Source organism: Equus caballus, chromosome 10 (genome assembly GCF_041296265.1).
Source record: "Equus caballus isolate H_3958 breed thoroughbred chromosome 10, TB-T2T, whole genome shotgun sequence".
NCBI lineage: Eukaryota > Metazoa > Chordata > Mammalia > Perissodactyla > Equidae > Equus > Equus caballus.
In genome coordinates this window covers 56,051,001-56,072,715 of record NC_091693.1, presented here as the reverse complement: position 1 = coordinate 56,072,715, position 21,715 = coordinate 56,051,001, and the positions used below count along the sequence as shown (strand labels likewise).

Here is a 21,715-nt window from a genome sequence, read left to right as displayed (position 1 = left end):
CTTGTGTTTATGATACTTTTAGAAATGTTTTTCTGAAGCAAACCCTCATTATTCTGAAAACTCTAGATAAAGGAAAATATAAACTATATTTTAGAGTAACCAAATTTCCAATGAAGTAATTCGGAAGAAATGATAGCATTAGAAAAATCAGTATTTTGTACATCTGATGAAATAAGCCTTCTGGGCAATGATCATCATTGGCTGGTAAAACTGTTAAATAAAGGGCTGGTGAGGATCGTTAAAATGGATAGATCAAGCTGACAACATGATGAATCTTAACATCACAAAAAGAATGACAATTGGAACTTAGTGCCTCCTTGCTAATTGCGATAGGAAGTACGCAGTACTGCCAATGAAAGATTCTCACCAAAAAACTCGATCTGAATGTGATCAGTCCTCTAGATACAGCCACCAATTTACAGAAGTGATAAAAGAATACACTAAGTGACACTAGGGAGATACAAGCAGCTAAATCCAGAATGTAGGAAATTCTACAATAAGTGACCTGATATAAAAATAAATGATATGACAAAAACGTTGAGAAACTTATAGAATAAAAGAGCTTTAAGAGACAGCTCGACCCAATGCAATATGTGGACTTGGTTTGTATCCTAATTTGGACAAATCAACTGTTAAAAAGACATTTTGGGGATAATCCAGGAATCTGAACATCCCTTGAAATTGTGTGCTTTTATGGAATTCGTGTTTTGCGGGGATTTGTGGTAATAGCTATGTAATTTCTGTGATTCAGGTGAGTCAAACTTTTAATGAGCTCATTGGGATTTGCAGCTTTCCATTTTTGTTTACTCAAAGACCTAATACTTGTTTTCTGTCTTTCTTTGCTTTTAGAATAGTTCTTTCAGTATATCTTGGCTTCCTTTGAAAGGCCTTGTAAATATTGTTAAGTCATCCTTGTCTATGCTAGAAATGGTGAAGACCTGCTGTTGTGATAAACAAGATCATGACCTGTATAAGTCCAACAGTAGTTACACCATTTTCCTTTGCATTTTGGCAAAAGTTGTTAAGAAAGCAATGAAGAACAATGGCCCTCATCCTTGGAAACAAGTCAAAGGAAGGTGTGTGCCTTATCTTTCTTTGTCAAGAATGTTCACTGATATCTTTGGAGTAGTATTTTTTAAGTTAACTTGTGCTTGGAGGTCTTTATGGTTTACACATTTAAAATATATTCCTTAATGTAACAGCAAAATGTGGAGTTTTTGGATCCTGCCAGTTTCTTATAGTAAAGAACAACCTAATATCCATAATTTGTTGAGGATTTTAGTTTTTTATCTATCTCATCAGTGTGGAAGATTGAACTTTCATATATTAAATGCCAGGGATATTAGAGAACTGTTGTTTTTCTTGCCAAAATTAATTGTAATGTTATTATGTAATTCTTGGCATATGTTTTATTAAAAATTATAGAAATAAAAAACATCTCCAAATCGTACGTTAGCGGGTAATAGATTCACCCTAAAAACTTTGTGTTCTTTGAGCCCAGTAGTCCCACAAGCTCTGCTTCCTTGAATGACAACTAACAGTAGAACCAAGTAACACTAATGTTCTCATTTGGGGAGTATGCTCAGTTTTCATTTCTGGTGTGGTACCGTGAACTTTTGGTCACGTTCGTCTGTTCTCTTTTTCTAAAAGTTTTGCTTAGGAAGCAGGTATAATTTTTAATTGTCTTCCCTTGTTCTGCATCCTTTGCCAATTAAATCCCTTTTCCTAGGCGTCTTTGTGCAGGACACTGTCGTCTACCAGTTGCTCAGTTTATGTGGTGGGAGCTCTCACAGCAGAATACTTCTTATTCTAGGTCTGGACTTCTCAAGAATCACCAAATGAAATTCCTATTTGAGTCCCACAAATTATAATTCTTGTAAGGCTATGATATTAGCATGGATTTTTTTATTTAGAATATTCTTTTTTTTAATGGTGGCTTTTTTGTTAAACCTCCAGTAATTAGGTGGCTCAAACAGTAGTTTTTTCTTTTGTTCTGTTTACCGGTTTATTTTTGAATCTTAATTCATTTTATGGAAGACATAATACTCAGAACTTTATTGCTAGAAGAAATCATTGGAATTCATTCAATAACAAGTCTAGATACTATATCCAAGCACTATAGTGGACATGATGGGGGATATAAAAATAATTAAGCAGATCTTTATTTTCAGGAGCTTATCAGCTCTATTAGTTCTTTATAAATAAACATTTAACCTGTCATGAACATTAATCATTTCTATCTTGAATAAACCAATTATAGTTACCAAATTTAACAATCTGTAAGTAGGATTCAAGATGAATGGTTTTCAATTCTAATCTCTTAAATAGTACATCAACTATTAAATTATATTAAGTAGTATTGAGATTTTTTAAATGGCTAGTCTTGGACATTTGAACGCTAACAATTTTTCTTTGTCAGTAGGTAGAAATAATTTTTCCAGCGCCTTGAATTGTCTTAGGGTGTAGCAAGAGCAAGTCCTTTTGAGTGGCAGAGGAGAAAGAGTTTAAGGAAAATTATTATATAAAATTGCCCTGTTGAGATTTTTGTAAAGCTCATCAAACTGTACTTAAAAGATTTCATAGTCTTTCTGACCTGTCAATAAAAATTAGGGTGATGGGGGGACCAAAATAATAGGAAAAACCGTGTACTGTATGAAAAGAACATTTCTCCTGTCCTTTGGGGAAAGCCACTGAATTCTTTGATTCACTTATAGACGATTTGCTGCATGACTGAGAATTATGAAGGTAGGGGTATTCTGTGAGTTTGTTTTCTAAGTAGAAAAAGTGATATGGTAGGACCAGAATGAGGAAGTAGCTAAAAATTTCAAGTACTGAGACTGTCGTAATCATTGAGTGAAATGTTATTTTGAAAGATGGATTTTTGTGAGTGAAACAGTTTTATTCAAGCAAGTTTTTGTGTTTTACAGAATATATTCTAAATTCCATCAAAAAAGAATGGAAGAACTAACTGAAGTTGGTCTGCAGAACTTTTTCAGTCTTTTTTTACTGTTAGCAGCTGTTGCAGAGATAGAAGATGTAGCAAGTCATGTTTTAGGCCTTCTGAATTTCCTCAAGCCCACCTTTATAACGTCTTCTCTCATTTGGAAGGGTCAGATGGCCTTCCTCTTGATGTATACCCAGAAAAATCTGGACATTAGTGTTTTGGCTGAGAAATTTTCAAGTGCTTTCCGGGAGAAAGCAAAGGAGTTCTTGGTATCTAAGAATGATGACATGGGACAAAGACAGACTCTCTGGACACTTCTTTCTATCTATATGGATGGTGTTCAAGAAGTGTTTGAGACTAGCCATTGCTTGCATCCTTCCCATGAAAAACTGCTGAATGATGGATTTAGTATGCTTCTGCGAGGTTGTCAAGAATCTGAACTTAGGACAGTATTGAGCTTTCTACAGGCTGTTCTGGCCAGAATCAGGTATGTTTTTCAGTAATCTGCTAATGTATTGATTTGTTTTATATCACCACCTATGTTGATTCTATATTAGTTTTCCTTTTGACATACTCATGAAATCCAAATGTAGAAAGAGTTGGTTTTACTGCTACACTGGCATAAATCAGGAGTTTTCAAACTGTTCTTTCAAGCAGTAGTTCTTCAAAAGAAAGCTTATGTGCAAACACGTAAGCTAAACTCAGAGCAGCTCTGGTGCAGTCCTGGAGCTATGCCTCTTAGCCTCTCCCTCCCTTTCTACCTCTCCTGAAAGAGTATTACTATCCAGAGATATGTTTCAAATGTTCTAAGCAAGACCATGAGCTCAAATCTGAGGTGGCTTTTATTGAAACAGACACAATTTTGTGCCCATAAATAGGTTTCAGCCACACTATACCGTTAAAAAAAAAGTAAGTTTCTTTAAATATTTTGCTGCAGAGTTGTAGCCTCAGCTGCATGAAATACTTCCAGCTAAAACAGTTTATTCTGAGATTAAGATAGGATTGTTCTAGGGGCCCACCCAGTGGTGTAGTGGTTAAGTTGGCACGTTCCGCTTTGGCAGCCTGGGGATGACAGGTTCAGATTCTGGGCACAGACCTGGCGCTGCTCGTCAAGCTATGCTGTGGTGGCATCTCACATAAAATAGAGGAAGACTGGCACAGATGTTAGCTCAGGGAGACTCTTCCTCACACACACACAAAAAAAGGCTTGTTCTATTTATAACACCAATCACCTAAACAAAACTTATTCTTTTCAGATTCACTTAAAATATTCAGATATACTCAGACCCAGACAATAATGGATAAGAACAGTGGTTGTCACATTTATTCCCTTTAAGGCCCTTTTCACATAACAGTTTTACCTTTGAAGTGTGTGTTAAGAAGTTAGATACTACCACTCAGTGTAGTTAGTTGCTGTCACCAAAAAATTGTGTAAAAGTTATATATCGAAATATGATTTTATTTGAAACCATGTTTGAAATTAATGAAGAGACTGCTTCCCTCTTCCTAATACATTACAAAAGTAGCATCTGTTTTTCAAAGATACTAAGCTTGATAGAATTACTAAGTTTTGGGAATTTATTCATTACCAATTTTAATTATTGCTAATTTACTTAATTTGCTTTAAGTTAGGCTGTGTGTTCATACTGATTAATCCACAGGTTTTCGCTCCTTGTTAGGTTTTATGTACTTTTTATATTCATTGGCTCTTAGAGTTTAAGTTCTAAAGGTTTAGCTAGAGTTCTTGATCATGTAATCATCCCTTTATCCTCCAATGTAAGCCATATTAAAGCACGAATCTTACAGCTCTCAAATTTTTAAATGGATGGATAGGTGGATAAGTAAATGAATAACCAACTTCATTAGAAGAAGCTTTTGCTAAATCTGGGTCTTATCCACAAACCACATTTGTTTGTTTTTAGTCCAGTAGATTTTATTAGCAGATATGACACTTTTCCAAGTGCCAAGTTCATTTTATTTGTTCACTTTTCAAATAAGTGATAAGTAGTATTTCCTTGTGCTTCCTGGGCAAAATTAGAAATTTCCATATTTCTGGTACCATTTTGAGTTTGTTTATTTATACAGTCATGCACCGCATAGTGATGTTTTGCTCAACAATGGACCGCACATGTGACAGTGGTCTCCTAAGATTAGTATCATATAGCTTAGATGCATAGTAGACTATACCATCTGGGTTTGTGTAAGTGCACTCTGATGTTTGCACAATGACGAAATTGCCTAACGACGCGTTTTTCAGAATGTATCCCTATGGTTAAGGGGTGCATGATTGTATTTGTATTTGTCTCAATATACCAAACAAGAAGGAAGAGGAGGTTGCTGATCTAAACCATCCTGGTGATGAGGAGCTGCAGGCTTCAAAAGGTTTAGGGGACAAAGGAGTAGAAAATGAAGGGAGAGTATGGGCATCTTGAGAAGAGGCAGTTATGGAAACCAAGAGGCAAAATCCATATATCTTTCTGCCTTTTTCCGTTGAGGATGGATAAGCCCCTTTTAATCATCTTAGCAATTGTATTTCTTGTTACATAGGTTTTTTTTTTAAATAAAGATTCATCTCCTACAAATACTGTTAATTTACTTTTTAGTTAGAAGTTTTGGGAATCTTGTTTTGGTATTAAAATTTTCTTTAAATTGCAAATATAATATAGTGTCATGGTAAAAATGGTGAAAAAAAATGAGATATAAGATGACAAGTAAAAGTTTCTCTTCCTTTCTTACTTAGTGTTTCATTATATGGCTGTACCAAACTTTATTTAACCAATCCCCAAATAATGGAAATTTATATTGTTTGTGATTTTATGTTATTATAAACACAGTTCTATTTAACATTTTTATACGTGCATTCTCTCTCTACTTGTGGAAGTATATCTGGAGATTAATTCCTAAGACTAAATGGGTATATTTGCATTTTAAATGTGGATGGATATTACCAGATTTCCTACAAAAAAACATTCTTACTGGTTTTCAGTCTCCCTAGTAGTGCGTGAGACAGCCTCCTTTCTCGTTTTTGGATTAGCGTAAGGAGTATATTTAGAAAATGTGAATTCTAGGATAAGTAAGCAGAGAATTTTGTTAAAAATGTTAATAGAAACTTGATATTAGAGGAATGAGACTTATTTTGAATGTTGGGGAGGTTTAAAAATGGAAATTCGAAGAAATAAAATAGGAAATTATTTTTTCTTTATTTCATACTGTATTCATTTACTAACTCCTTTTTGTCTTTAACTCCTAACTGAAACTTGTATGGTCATTATTCAGAAGTAGTAACTAGAAACACAAGAATAATTCTTATATTCTTAAAAGATGTAAAGTTTACAAATACTATCTCATTTATTTCTTTACCAACCCTGTCATCCCTGTTTATAGATGAAGCAATGCTAACATGGAGACTTTTTGTGACTGACCTAAAATAATAGTTAAATTTCAGAATCAACTCAAATTCTAATCCACTGTACCACAGCTGCCTTCTTACACCATCTGTACAATAGTTTATAAATAACTAAGCAGAAACTAACTATACCACTACATTTTTATAAATTAGAAGGTAATTAAATGAATGAAATCTGCAAAATGTTTGCAAACCTGAAAGTATTACCACGAGTCATATATACTTCCAAGTGCTTTTACCTTTTATTTTTACTACTAAAGAAAGGGTAATTGCTTATTAAGGACTTTTGATTACTTTGTTTCTATAATTCTGCAAGTTAATATTTTTTTTAATGAGTCAGTTGGAAAAATGAATCACAAAGAGGTCTGGAGACAAGTAAATCACATTTTATTTACAATAATTTATCTTTGATTTATTAGTACCATTTCAACCATCTAAATTTCATTTCTTGTAATAAAACCGAATTTTTGCTCTTTAAATTCAATTTAGGAGAAGTCCTTTAGCATTAAAGCCAAAGCTTTCAGGAACGTTGGAAAAATATTACTTGGAAGTACATTGTAAGCTATAAGGCATCTCTGTTCATGAGCAGGGTCACTATTCAGAAGTACAGAGGTAGGAATCAAGAGGCATAATGAAGACTGTCAATTATATAAGGTGAAAGTAAGTTACATTTATATTAGGAGTTTCTTTTCAGACCTGGTTTGACTTTATAGTTTGCTATCATCTGGAGCAGGAGCAAAGGAGTGTGTTGTTCATCTTCAGGACTAAACTATGAGAAAAGGACACAAATGTTTATGTTGATAACATTTGATTCCTTGTACCAAACGTTTATTTTTGTTTTTGTTTTATATTGTTCGACTGTGATTGAAAACAATTGCTATAAGTGAATATCAAGTGATGTATAACTTCTGTTACCAAAATTATGGAGCAGTTTTAACAGGTAGAAGTATGAGGTCAATGTGTGAATAAGAACAGTGTAGAAATGTGTGGGTCTTTATTAAGGCTGTCATAGTTTAGGCATTGTCATGTTTTAAATTTCTGAAGCTTGCATAGTAACTTGAACACAGTTCTTCGGTGAGACTGATTACAGTATGTAATAAGAGGGACTGTGACTTGGATGGTTTTGTTTTATTCTGTCAATCTTGAGCGCTTCCAAGGCAGATATTGTCAAAACAGACTTGCTTTTAGTTTGGACCGTTTTGGGGAAGGGCCCCAGAGATAATTCAGGACTGTTTACCTTAAAAAGAAAGAAAGAAGGAAGGGAGGCAGGGAGGGGAAACACAAGAAAAAGTCCTTTAGGTATTTGATCATAGAGATGTGTTCCTAATTTCTTAACCCCAAATCTGGAACTTCATTGAAGATCTTTTCATAGCAGTCTTTTAAGTATGCTATAATATTAGTGCTATTAATATTATTAGAAACTTCAAAAACATTTTGGAAAGTTGTTAAAAATTAAAGCCTAGGTGCTTTTTTTTTTCTTTTACGTTAAGAATAGAGCTAAATTCTTTGGGTTTTGGTTTAGATGGGGAAGATAGGTTACATAGATTGATGATATTTATTCCTGGCTGCATCTCTGACAAGGGAAAGAATGAAATACTTTACCATAGCAATCTCTTCTGTTTTCAAATTCAGGTGGGAATAAAGTACCAGTCCTTGCATAAATGTGTGTGTGTTGAACTGGGTAATAGTTTTTATAACTGTATGACAGAGAAATTATAGGTAGGAAGGAACTAAGATCACTGATTAAAGGGAGAAGCAGCTCCCTCTAGGCTGTTAAGAAATAATAACTTCATATGCCACTTTCTGCTAACTGGAGCTGATGGCTCACCAGAGCATTCTTTATTGCTGATTAAGTAACATTATGAAAATACTGACGTGGTTATGTTAACTAAATGCCTCTGTGTTTAAAACTTGGAATGTCAAATAGTTTTAGCAGTCATCTTTAACATTTCACATTACCTTTCTGGAATCATATTTCTAGTTCTCACTTGCTGTTATTCGAGGTTAGTATAAAAATGGCAGTCTTTCATTTGTGGAGTTAGGTGTAGCCAAAAGCTTTTCTTTAATTATATCCATTCATGCTGCTATAGTTAAGGGTCTGTCAGCATTTCCATTATAAACCTCCATTTTCAGGGTTTTATAACACAGCTATGAAAATTTGCTCTGGGCAAAAGCTTGACATACAAGGCCTCACGAGATTCTCTCTCCTCCCCATCCCCCCTTTTCATTTTTACTGAAGTAAGGGTGAGTGATTTCAAAATGCCTTTTGGCATCTGCAAATATCATTTGGAGTTTAAAAAGAAACAATAAATTTTCAAGCTTTGTACCTGTTTGTTCTACCACTTAAGGGAGGTTGTGGACTTACGAATTTAAGCCAAATGGATATTGATCAACTGACATCCTATTTTGTATTAAACAAGAGCCTAGTTTCAAAGAAATCTGAAGGCAGTTGAAAACTTGCCTAAAATGTTAAATGTTGAGACAAAGAAATAGTTCACAAGGGATGACTGCCCTTTTTTGATATTCTGTGTGCTCAAGTACAACTCCTTAAAAGATTAAGACTCTTTTTCCTGGCTTCAGAATACATTTTGGAAGTACATATATTTTTAAATCCCTTTTCTTCTTTTCCCGTGACCTTAGAAGGTCATCTATTTGTATATATCTGTTTTGACATTTGAAATGGATGTGTGTGTGTGTGCACGTGCACGCAGAAGAGCTGTGTTTATTATTCCCTTCAAATATTTTCCATGCTCAACAGTTCTGGTTATTTTAATCTTTATTGGTATGGTATCACTTAGTCTAAACAAAAAAAATTTTAAGATCTTTCTTTCGGTGAGAGAACTAGGAGTTGTCTAGGTAGGGAAGGAGGTGGTACAAGAGGAAATATTCTCAGGAGGGTTTGTGTATGCCAAGTAATTTACATGACTTTTCAGGAAAAATAGAAAGGATACTTTTGACAGCATGCAAGCCTTTTCCTCCTTTTGTTGCTGGGTGTTCTGTTAGTATGAATCGGGTTACAGCTTGTAATTATTGAAGAATAGTTTACTACAAAACATTTAAAACTGGATATGATTTAAAAAAATAATCAAATCACCAGTTATTTGTTTGCATAGTTATGCTTGGTATATACCAGATTGCCCAAAATATCTGCTGATCTGCTGTCATCATATGTCTGTATATATATACATACATATATATATTTATATGTATAATATGACATATGATTTAATGCAGATTTTGATTTTATTGGATGCAAATTTGGGGGCAGTGTTCTAATCATTTGGGGGAGAGAGCACATGAGTATGCCCCATGGAAAAATGTATTTCCAGTTTTTATTTGAAAAATCAAATAGTTGCTCGCTAACAGTGATCCATCTATCAGTTTTGGTTGATTCAGAGAAAGCATAAGCATCTCTAAGAGAATCTAATATAAATCTTAGTATTGGGGGAATATATAAAATAAAGATTTTTTTCATCATTAAATATGTCATGTATCTTTCAACTGAGATTTTACATATATACTATGAATTAGTATTTTGATCTTATTTACTCTTTACCAGGCTTGAATTTTGCAAAGTGTGTTTACTATAGCCCTTTTATGTTACATATTTTATAAAATCATGCAGTAAAATAAACTACTCACCCTATTAACTGGGAAATGTTTGTGAACGTTTTTTGTATTTTGCTGAAACATAGGTAATCTACTTAGTTTTTCATGTATAGAAATTCATATTTGGGTCATTTATTTAGTCTCCAACTAGATCTCTTACATAGATTTGAATTCTCCTTGTGTAAGTACAAAGCAATTCTTTGAAAATAATGTAAGGGAAAACTTCTGTTTTCAAATCTTAGCTTTATTTGTAAAATTAGGCTAATAGCACATACCTCACTAGGTTATTTTGAGGATTAAATGCAATAATGAATATAAAGTGGTTAGCACAGTGTCTGGTGTATTAGTAGATGTCAATAAATTTAGTTGTTGCTCTTATTATCATTACTATTATTTTTATGAAACCCTATAATGTAATCATTTCTTTGTACGACACTTTATGCCAGGCAACCTCAGTGGATGTGTGTGTGTGTGTGTGTGTTTGAACTTATCTTGAATCGTTCTTAACCCTTTCCTCATATAGGACCTTTAACATAGTGGCCATTCAATAAAGGCTTTTTGATGTGTAAATGAATCAGATTCTTTAAAAACAAAGTCAGAATTGTAAGGAACATGCACATTGTTTCACAATTATAGACCTGTTGGAAATTGGAGTTTTATATTACTAAGATTAGGTAAGGAGCTGCCTTAGTAAAAGAAAAGTAATTTTTTAAGGTAGAAATGTGACATGTCTGTATGTCCTTCCTTTCTATATCCAGTTGCTCAAGAGAAATTTTTTTTTTTTTGGTGAGGAAGATTGGCCCTGCACTAACATCTGTTGCCAGTCTTCCTCTTTTTTTGCTAGCTTCATGAGCAATGTGTAGGTCTGCACCTAGGAGCCGAACCTGCGAACCCTGGGCTACCAAAGCAGAGCATGTGAACTTAACCAGTACGCCACTGAGCCAGCCCTGAGAGAATTTTTTTTAATGTCTTCTTTGGAGGATCTGTTTTATCATCCGTTCTCTATTCTTACTACCATTTCCTCCATTTTTAGGCCATTACCAATGGTCGCCTAGTCTCTTTTCCTCCAGTGCTTTCCCTCCTTAGACCATCTCTTTTTTTAATAGCTTTATTGAAATATATCACTTATCATACAATTCACTTATTTACCAGCTTTATTAGAATATAATTCACATATCACACAATTAATGGTTTTAGTTTTTTTCACAGGATTGTACAATCATCACCACAATTTTAGAACAATTTGTCACCCCCAAAAGAAACCTTATACCCATTAGCAGTCACTCCCCATTCAACCCCAAACCCCATCCCTAGCAACCATGAATCTACTTTCTGTCTCTATGGATCCGCTTATTCTGGACTTTTCATATAAATGGAATTATATAATATGTCAAATTTTATGACTAGTTTCTTTCACTTAGGATAATGACTTCAGAGTTTATCCATATTGTAGCATGTATCAGTAATTCATTCCTTTTCATTGCCAGATAATGCATTGTATGAATATACCACAATTTGTCTATCTATTCATCAATTGATGGACATTGAGTTGTTTCCACATTTTGGCTGTTATGAATAATGTTGATAGGCACATTCATGTACAAGTTTTTGTGTAGACGTGTTTTTATTGGGTATATGCTTAGGAGTAGATACTTGCTGGATCATATGGTAACTCTCTTTAACCTTTTGAGGAAATGCTAAACTGTTTACAGTGTACCATTTTACATTCCCACCTGTAGTGTGTAAGGATTGCAATTTCTTCACATCCTTGCCAACACTTGTTGCTGAGTGTCTTTTCTGGTTGTAGTGATCTTTGGATGTGAGGTGGTATCTCATTGTGGTTTTGGTTTGCATTTTCCTAGTGGCTAATGATGTTGATCATGCACTTTTCATGTGCTTATTGGTCATTATGTCATCTTTGGAGAAATGCCTATTTGGATCCTTTGCCCATTTTTAAGTTGGATTATTTGTCTTTTTGTTATTGAATTGTAAGAATTCTTTATATATTCTAGATACAAGTTCCTCATCAGATATATTAGTCACAAATATTTTCTCCTATTCTGTGGGTTGTCTTTTCACTTTCTTGATGTTGCCCTTTGCAGCATAAATTTTAAAAATTTTGATGAAGTCCTATCTATCTCTTTTTCCTTTGTTGTTTATGCTCATCTCATATTCTCTTGCCACATTTATCTTCTTGGACAACAAGTCTGCTTATGTCATTCTGTGTTTTAACACCTTTAGTGACATCCTGATGGATACAGAAAATTTGAAATTTCTTGTCATGGTCTTCAAAGTCATCCACAGTCTGGCTTTACCCATGTCTGCAACTTTTCCTTGTGATTCTCCTTTACTTTAGTCAGATGGAACTAATAGTTCTCAAGAAATCTCCAAGTCTCTCTTTCCTTTGTTTATATTCTCCTGTGAAAACCAATTGAAGGTTCAGGCCAGAACATGGCCTGGGCAATATAGCCAGCTCTGAGGACTGAATAAGCTGAAATTGTGTGAAAACCAATGATTAGAAATGGCTTAAATCCAGGAAATGGAAGTCATTGTCAAGATCAGAAGTCAGAAATGGTCAATTATGGTCACAGTAGGCACAGAGGTGGGATAGCAGAGTACAGAAAAAGAAGGAAAAGAGGGATTTGCAAGAAAGGAAAGGTGGTTTCAGAAGTTAGTGGCAAGTAGATCAGAGTTAGAGATGGAATCAGAGCATCATATACTGGAGGAGCCAGAATTCGAGACAGGAGTAGACAGTTCCACCACAGCAAGTTGTGCTTTTTCCCGCTGCCTTTTGTTTTTGCTGAGGAGAATTCACCCTGAACTAACACCCGTTGCCAATGTTCCTCTTCTTTTTTTTTTTTTTCTTTTTTTATGTGGGCCACCACCACAGCATGGCTACTAATGAGTGGTGTAGGTCCGAACCCAGGCCACCAAAGCAGAACATGCTGAACTTAACCACTAGGCCACTAGGTCTTGCCTGCCTCGGTTTCTTAAGGAACCCCTCTCAGTGTCTGAGAGTTGCTACTTTTGCAGCATAGTATAAAAAAGTTTTTGGGTCAATAAACCTGAGTTCAAATCAGCTGTCTTCCACTTACCAACAGTGCAGTCTTGGGAAGTTACTTTACCTTTTCTAAGCTTCAGCTGCATCTTTATAATATTGTACCCACCTATAGGATTTCTGTGAACATTTTCTTAGATCTCTGCTATTCATACACACTAACTATGTGTGACAATTGAAGTTAATGAATATAAATGAAAAATTCAACTCCTCCTTCACACTGATTACATATCAAGTCCTCAACAGCTATATGTGGTGTAGTCAGTGCCTACTGCAGGGGACTGCAGAAGGTCTCTTGGACAGTACTGACTTAGATGCTGCGCCTGTGCTGAGCAGGGACCGGATTAATTTCTCCATACATGTTGCTTTTCTTCATTTGTGAATAATTCGTTTTCTTTAATGTGAATAATGTTATTCTTCATTCCAAGCATCTCTTGAAATGTATGGTTGTCAGTGTGTCCCCAATCTTGCATAAGCTCTCTTCCCATTAAAATTCCTTAACACTTTCTCTCCAATGTCCTTTATTGCTTTCTACTTTGTGTTGTAATTGTTTTTTACAGAGGATATATATTCATTAAACAAATTACTTATTGAGCAAATCAACTAATATTTATGAGTGCCTATTTATAGTAGGCATTATTTTGGGCACTTAGGTACATCAGTGAACCAGTTAAATGCAGTGTTTATGCTATGCACTCATATATTTATCATAAGAAAGATAGACTAAGAAAATAAAAAGAAGAGTGATTAGTAAGTGTTTATTCAAACCGTCAACTTTCACCATTTCATATTTTACTATTTGTCATTCAGCATTATTTGATAATTATTTATACTTGTCCCCAAATGTTACCGGCATATCCAACAATTCTTGCCAAAATCCACATGAAAGTAGATGGCAGTATCTGTGCAGCCAGGCTATGGATTTAATGCATAATCTGAATTTCACCTCTGTGTTTATTGCCTCCTAAACATCAGGAGGCAGAAGGGACCTCCAGAGGAATGATAGGAGTCTGTTCTTCTCAATTAATTGAAGGGTTTTTGGTGTTATTGAAAAATCAAACTCATGTCTACTCTAGCTGAAATTTTCTGGACCACTTTTTATTATTTTCTCTTGCCAATTCAATAGTTATCACCAAACTATTCTCCCACTGAAATATGGAAACAGGGGGAGTAAGTGGGCCTTTGAGCTTTCACTTTTTTTGAGTTTCGAGAACCTCTCCATCAAGGCTGAGTCCACAGGAACACTTTGAGTCTAAAAGTAGAGATCATCTGTAGTAGGACTAAGTTGAAAGCAAGGTATTTGGAAGAGGGAACTGAAATAATGGAGTAGAGGAAATAATCAATAAAATAATTTAAGATAGTTCCCCAGAATGGAAGATTCCGTATTGGAAGGGCCTATTGAGTGACTCCAGCATGATGGTAGAAAATAGTCTCACAGCCAGGCACGTCAGTGTGAAATTCAGAATGCTGGCTACAAAGAAAAGGGACCAACATTTCCATAGACTTCTTAGTCTTCCCCGCCTTTCTGAGTCTTCGATTTGTTGTATTTGCTGTACCCCAAGTCTTGTAATCTCCAGGTATAACCTAAGTCAGATGTAATATTTAACTCCAATTTCCAGTAATTATAAAATTAAGAGCTATTAAAAATAACTTTATATTAGATTTTTTTTCAAGATTACTCCTACTTCCAGTAAGTAGATGAATAGAGCTTTATGACTTCTTTATGATTCATATTTGCTTTTGAAGTTTGAAGTTACTAAAAATCTGTTTTTTCTGGGATGAAACAGCAAATCCACCTCTCATAATTGGGAGAAAGAGGGAAGATAAGGCTGGAGAAAGAACACTGTGAAACAGAAATTGAGATGAGGAACTTTGGGATAAAAGGATAAGGACAAAAGAAATATAGTCTGTAAAGGAAACATTTCATTCTTTTGAAAGTGGATCAGCTCAGTTGTTTAGGGAATAGAAGCGCCGTGATTATTTTCTGTACCAGGCCCTGGAATATTTCTCTTTAGCGAGAGGTAATAAATCAAAAGATGTTGGGGTGAGACGAAAGCTACTTTCCTCGATCTTATTTATTCACTACAGTTCCTTGTCTGAACCCCATGGTTCACTATATGTATTTAGACCACACAGATCTTTGAAGCTTTGGATGAAATTCAGCAATGAGTTTATGGGAAGGCATCGCTACTGTGCTCTTTCATGGCACCACACAGTGCTGTGTTTCTTAAACCAAAGACGTGTTGTCATCATAAATATATTGAAGACTGGTAAATCCCATTCGTGACAGATTTGCTAAAGTTAACTTTTTTCCAAGTATGGAATGGGTAAAAACACCTGAAATCATGATTTCAGTAACTGGACCCAACTAAAGAAACTCAGTGAGATAAACTGCCGTGGTGGCTTTGGTTTTAAAAGAGAAGTTCTCAGAGGAAGCAAGGGAGGAAGCAAGTAATAATCTAAGCATTTATGTCCTGTAAGTGTAGTACAATAAGCTGCTAGACATGTTTTTTAATGATGTGATGTGTCAGTGAGGAAAGGAAACCGGTCTCTTAATTAACTCGTTAATTATTTTTGGATTACTACGACCTCAGAAGGCACTATAACTTGTGGAAAAAGTAGATTCATTATAGTTTTAAAATTCCTAGCTGTCCTCACCGTCTTCTGGTAATCACCCTAAAGTTATTTTCTTTAAGATGTGTTTCTTAGAAAACATCAGAGTACATTTTTGTTTTGTGATGTGAATTTACTTTTGCCACCATATGGCCTATAAGGAACTATTCTTTACCTTTCTCCATCTACCTCTGTTTCAAAGTTTATTTATATTTTTAAACAATTGAGAACAAATATAAGGAGTGAAACTAGCATTTGGAACTCTTAATTTCAATTGTTTCTTCTTTACCTTACAAGATATATATTTTTCTCTCTTTAGGATAGCTCTTGTCAGATTTAAGGCTTATTTAAAATGAAAAGAAAGCTGGAGCAATTTTCTTTATTCCATTTCAGTCTCCTAAGGCCTATTTCCCCCTGGTGAGCTCATAGCAACAGGGGGGTTTAAGGGAATTCAGCTTTCTGCAAATTAATGTCTCACATCATGAAAATTCAGGACTTTTTTTTTTTTTTATCTTGAAAAGTAATACAGTGAGTGCGAGTATTATTTCTTGCCAGCGGGTGGAAGATGAATGATTTTGTCACAGTTTTACTGCTTGATGAGCAGTGTCCTGAGGGTCAGGCTTAAGTCTGTGTCACTATGCTGCTCATTACTCTTGAGCTAAATAAGGGCTGATTGGATCTAAATTGCCTAGCACATGGGCCACAGATGAGCTCAGTGAGCAGGGGATGACCTGCTATTCAGTCTGGGAGTAACCCCGGTGTGCAAATGCAGCATTAGAACACCGTGGGAGAATGAGAGGCTACCGGCTGCTGCCAGCAAAAGAAATCGAAATGTAAAAACTCTTTGATGCTGTGATGTTAGAATTTGAAATGTAGGAAGTGACAGGTTGATGGTACTTATCAGCTTTGGCTGGATTAGAGAACAGTGTCATCTTGCTTATATAATGACAGAAGAATGAAGCCAGCAGCTAACTACTGTGCAGAGCAGAGCTGCTGCTGTTGCCGCAGCCAGTCGTTGCTGCCTCCTACTGGCAGTTTTCCTGGAAACCAGTAAAAGATAATGAAGAAAAGAGCCTCCTTTCTAGATTTCCAGGAATTTGAGGCTCTCTGGTGTGAAAAGCTGCCAGTGGTAGGATGCAAAGAAAAGGGTATTTTAGAGCATACTTAATAGTAAATTGCTTAAAAAAAAATCGTTATTGGGAAATTGGTTGTCCCAGAATTTTCTGGTTAACCAAGAGTTAATCCATTTATGAAGTGAAACTACTCAGGGCAAGAAACCCCAGTGTCCCTGTATTCCTGGGATAGTCTTCTTTCAGGGGTCCTCAGTTGGGGTGGTTGATCTCTCAATTATGTGTTTTTACCAATAACAGCACTTTACCAACAACTAATCTTAACAGTCTAACAACAGACTACCAACCACAGTGTCAACACAGTTTGAAAGATATCTGATAAAAATGCAAAATGAAAAATGCTCCTGATTATGTAGCTTATGCTGCATAGATCTCCCTCTTAGGGAAAGGGTGGAATGGATGCAAAAGGTTTCTCCCACAAGTCAAATAATTCAAAAAAACCAGCAAAACTCTGATATAAGACCTTTTTTGTTTCATTTGATTACTGAAGTTGTAATTTTTTTAAAACATCAATATTAGGCAGTTGCATGTTGGTGATATAAAACTTAGAAAATGAGGAAAATTTTTTTAAAAAGTTACTTTTGTCACCATGCTGAGAAAACTACTATTGATGTTTTGTTATGTCCTTTTAGACTTTTGCTATTCATACAGATTTTTAAACCCAAAATGGGGTTATGTACTGTTTAGTGGCCTGCTTTTTTAAATCAAGGTATCATCAATGGCTTTTCATATCAATGACATCTACAACATTATTTTTGGTGGCTCCATAATATTCCACTGTGTGGATATACCATAGTTTACTTGACCATTTCTTATTGTTGAAAACTTTTTTTTCACCATTTCCTACATAGCTGTGATGAATGTCTTCATGTGTATCTTGGCAGGGTTCTTGGATACTGTTACACAAACTGCGCACTGCACAACTCCAGATGTGCCATTCGCAACATTATAAATGAGGCTTTCATCTTTATGGATGTGTCTGATTTTATGTGGAAGGTCTTTTTTTAATGATTTAGTTTAAAATATAGAACCTTAGATATAGTTCTTTAAAAGTAATTGGGAGCCATGGTTTAATTATATTTGAGGTCTATACATACACACACATGTATCCATAATTATATGTATCCTACAGAAGCAAATTTTTAACTAGTAGAAAACCTGAGACTAGAAAAAAAAATCAAATTTTTTCTCTTTAGAACAAAAGTGTAGTTCCTTATGTTGAAAACATAGAGACAGAAAGCTTCTAGAGTTTGGGGTGAAATGACAGGTACATGGGTTAATTAACTTTCATTTCTCAGAATTTAAAAAAAAGAATTTTCCTGCATTTGCCAGTATAGGTTCCCTACTATTTCATTTAAGCTTTTTTTCTTAGTATTAATATCAAGTATAAAATAAAGTTTTCAATGTAACTTCTAAAGCACTTGAAGGCTCTGGAGAGAGAGTGTTTAATGCTTCTCTTTAATTTTTATATTATCAAAATTCATGTATCCTGTAAAGAATGTAAATAATAAGGAATTGTGTACTGCAGAAAATAAAAGTTGTTCCCCTCCTAAATCTCCCTCCCACGAAGGAACCACTATTAACCCTTTGGAAAATACTCTTCTAAACTGCTGTTGCTGCTGCTTTTATCCACACTGCCTCTTCTGCCGCGTCTTATTTTGAGTGGGAGAAATGGGATTATACCTTGGAAATTTCTACAACTTCAGTTTTTTGATGAAAGGGGTATGAAAGACATCTCACTGCACACACACACACACACACTCACACTCACACTCACACTCTCACACTCATATCATATAAGACTGCATAGTGTCTCCTTGTATAACAAAGCTTAATGCATTTAACCCCAGTGAACATTTAGGAGCTGTACATGATTTCAGGTTGGCTTGGCTCTTGTACCTATCTGATTTTCCAAGATCCTGGTTGAAAATTTGGGTTGCTCGGTTTATTTAACGGAGATATTAGCTGTAGTTCAATTTTGTGAGTTATTAACATATCCAGTGTCAAAACCAGCAGAGCAAATTCCCACTTGAGTCATTTAATATGTTTGCATCATATATGGAATAATTAATGTCTTTTGCTTATAGTAAAAAATATTGCAAAAGTTTGCAAACGTGAATTTTAATGTTGACTTTGCCACTTTCTTTCACTTTAATCTTCAGCAAGTCACGTAATTTCTTTAACCTCAGTTTTTCTAATCTGTAAAATGTGTGTAATAATATGGATTAAAGAGCTGGTTTGAAGAATAAAAGAGATAATATATCTCAGGTGTCTAGCAGAGTACCTAGTGATGACTGCTTTTATTTTCATTACTGCTTATCCATTGGTTTCAGAGAAGTGAAGTGAAAGACTGTATATTACAAGTAAATTTAAGATACAGAATTTTCATTCTAAATTGAGACATTTTTAGAGCTCCATTCTGAATCAGTTCAATGGTATTCCATAAAAAGGAATACTGTTTATGCTTGAAGTAAAAATTACTTAATTTATAAATTAAAGTATAAATTACTCGGCTTTCTTAATCATGTCTTCCCCCACCCCGCCCCTTTTTTCTTATAGCTTAGAGAATTCTGTGCCTGTGCATGAAACAGAATTGACTGCATTTTTCAGTCAATACACCTTTATTCACCGCCCAGCAAGAACCTGCTATGGCCGACCGTGTGCCCGTGTTAGAGAAAATTGAGATGCGTGAAATCAGATGGCCGCTCTCCGGGCCCCACAGTTTAGTGAGGCAGACATGTAAACAAACAAAGAATGTACTGTGATGAATAGACTAAATTTGAAGAGACTCTTCTTAAAGCTCTTCTATGTCACTTACAGAATGTGCTCTGAGATTGCCCTGTATGAAATAAAGTGTGTGATTCTTTGGCAATAAGTCAGTCACACTATGTCACATAGCTGATTGGAGGCAAATATATTAGAAGTGAGGTATTATAAGTCTTAGCAGCTTGTGCTTTTGTAGATACCAGTTCAAAAGTTTTTAAAGTTGTTTTTGACATCTTTAACACATTCCCTCTATTAAAAATAAAAAATAATAACTTAGCCATTTGTAAAATGTATGTAACATCTTTAGTGAATTGTTAATGACAGCACTGTCATTGATTTATTTTTCTACATTTTTTTTCTTCTGACATCTAATTTCTTCTATTTCTGTTCTCTGAGACCTTAATGTTGCCCCCCACCTACCTTTTTAATGTGCTATAAACTCTTGATCTTTTTGGACAGCACACTCTGATAATGACAAAATAGAATCCAAAACTAATACGTAGTATTGTACTGTGCATTTTAAAGAGTTTCCATGAATGCTACCATGCCAGAGATGCTGCATACAGCTGGGCCACTTGCTTTTTCCTTTTAGTTTTATGCTTTTGAGATATCCTGCCAGAGAATGTGTGCTTCAGGGAAATGAAGGATTTAGCCAAGAATAAGAAATATTTTGAGTTGTGGAAACGGATAATCCAGCACAGAATAGTGAAAGGAAAGAAGACAGTTGTACACCTGGCCCAGGCAATGACCATTCCAGACTGAAATAGAATGATTACAAGCTGTGGGAGGAAGACCTCCGGGAAAAAGTGGTAAAAGAAAAATTGTTTTTCTAGTTCCAGAGGAGAGTAAAGCAGTTTCATTATAAAATGACTTTCTTTGAAGAGCTTGTAACCCCGAATGTGAATTGTTCTAATGACCTCTCACTAAATAACCTTATTTGTCTTTTAACATTAATTTGGCATAGCAAATTATATATGAAATGCATCAACTTTATGAACATCATATGTTTCAGATATGTTGAAATTTGCATTTCACAGTTCTTTTTGGGTATGTAGAAGTTTTAAGAGTTTTATGTATGTAAATGTCATAATCTTTAAAAAATATTGTATATGTATATACACACACACATATACGTATTTAACAGTTAACAGTTTTTTTCTTTTGATTTCCTAGGAGGAATTCCAATGTAATTCAGCAAATGTTTCTTGAGTACTTTCTGTGCCTCAGGACTGTACCAATAAGTGTTCTGGTGTACATGAAAATGTATCCTGCCTTCCTAGAGCTTATGGGGCAGTGGAAACAAGCTATTGAATGCTTCCAAGTCTTATATCCCCACAGTCGTCTTTTCTGAATGCTGAAATGCCGGGACCGTTAGTTTGATCCAATATGTGGATGGAATTTCTTATGTTCTGAAGACTACTCAATATGAAATGGTAGGTGGTCTTCATAATATAAGAAATTCCCTGTTTTGGGTCAACCTAATTGCCCGGCCTTTTCAGAATTACATTGAATGGAAGTTTTGTGACAAGATGTAATCATATATCCCTAATTTCCCAGAAGGCAAGTGTATTTTGCCTCAATTCATTTAGAGATATTAAACATCGTTCATGCTTTCCATTATTTCCATATGGACTGATATAATCATGTCGTATCTTTTGGGATGCTGCTCCGCATTTATCATTTAGAATAGCATTTAGAATAGCATTTAATAGGCTCTAGGAGCTTGTATCATTTAAATGTATAAACTTTTTAAAACTTTGGACACTTGGTGCCTTAGTCTGTTCACACTGCCATAACAAAATACTACAGACTGATGGGGTCACTCAAACAACAGAAATTTATTTTCTCACAGTTCTGAAGGCCGAAAGTCTGAGATCAAAGTGCCAGTGTGGTGGATTTCTGGTGAGAGCTCTTTTCCTAGCTTGTGGAGGGCTGCCTTCTCACTGTGTGCTCACACGACCCTTCCTTGTGTGTGCGTTTTGGGGGGGCACTCTGGTGTCTCTTCCTGTAAAGACACTAATGCTATTGGATCAGGGCCCCACCCCTATGACCTTATTAACCCTAATTACTTCCTTGGAGTCCTCATATAGTTAGATCAGGGGTTAAAGCTTCAACATATGAATTTGGTGGGGGGGGTGGGGAATACAGTTCAGTCCATAGCAAGTGGATGTATTTATTCCCATTGGAAT

The 21,715-nt window shown here is 35.1% G+C and overlaps 1 protein-coding gene across 5 annotated transcripts in view; it reads left to right on the top strand.

The window, feature by feature from the left end:
* Window positions 1–21,715, top strand: part of MMS22L (MMS22 like, DNA repair protein) — a 124,524-nt gene that overhangs the window by 43,928 nt on the left and 58,881 nt on the right. For 4 of the 5 annotated variants that reach the window (XM_001503849.6, XM_070223573.1, XM_070223576.1 and 1 more), the window contains 2 exons: window positions 850–1,076; window positions 2,928–3,431. In XM_001503849.6, the coding sequence (XP_001503899.3) occupies window positions 850–1,076; window positions 2,928–3,431 (731 nt within the window). The remainder of the gene's footprint in view (window positions 1–849; window positions 1,077–2,927; window positions 3,432–21,715) is intronic. The other variant, XM_023650837.2, reaches the window with a different exon arrangement.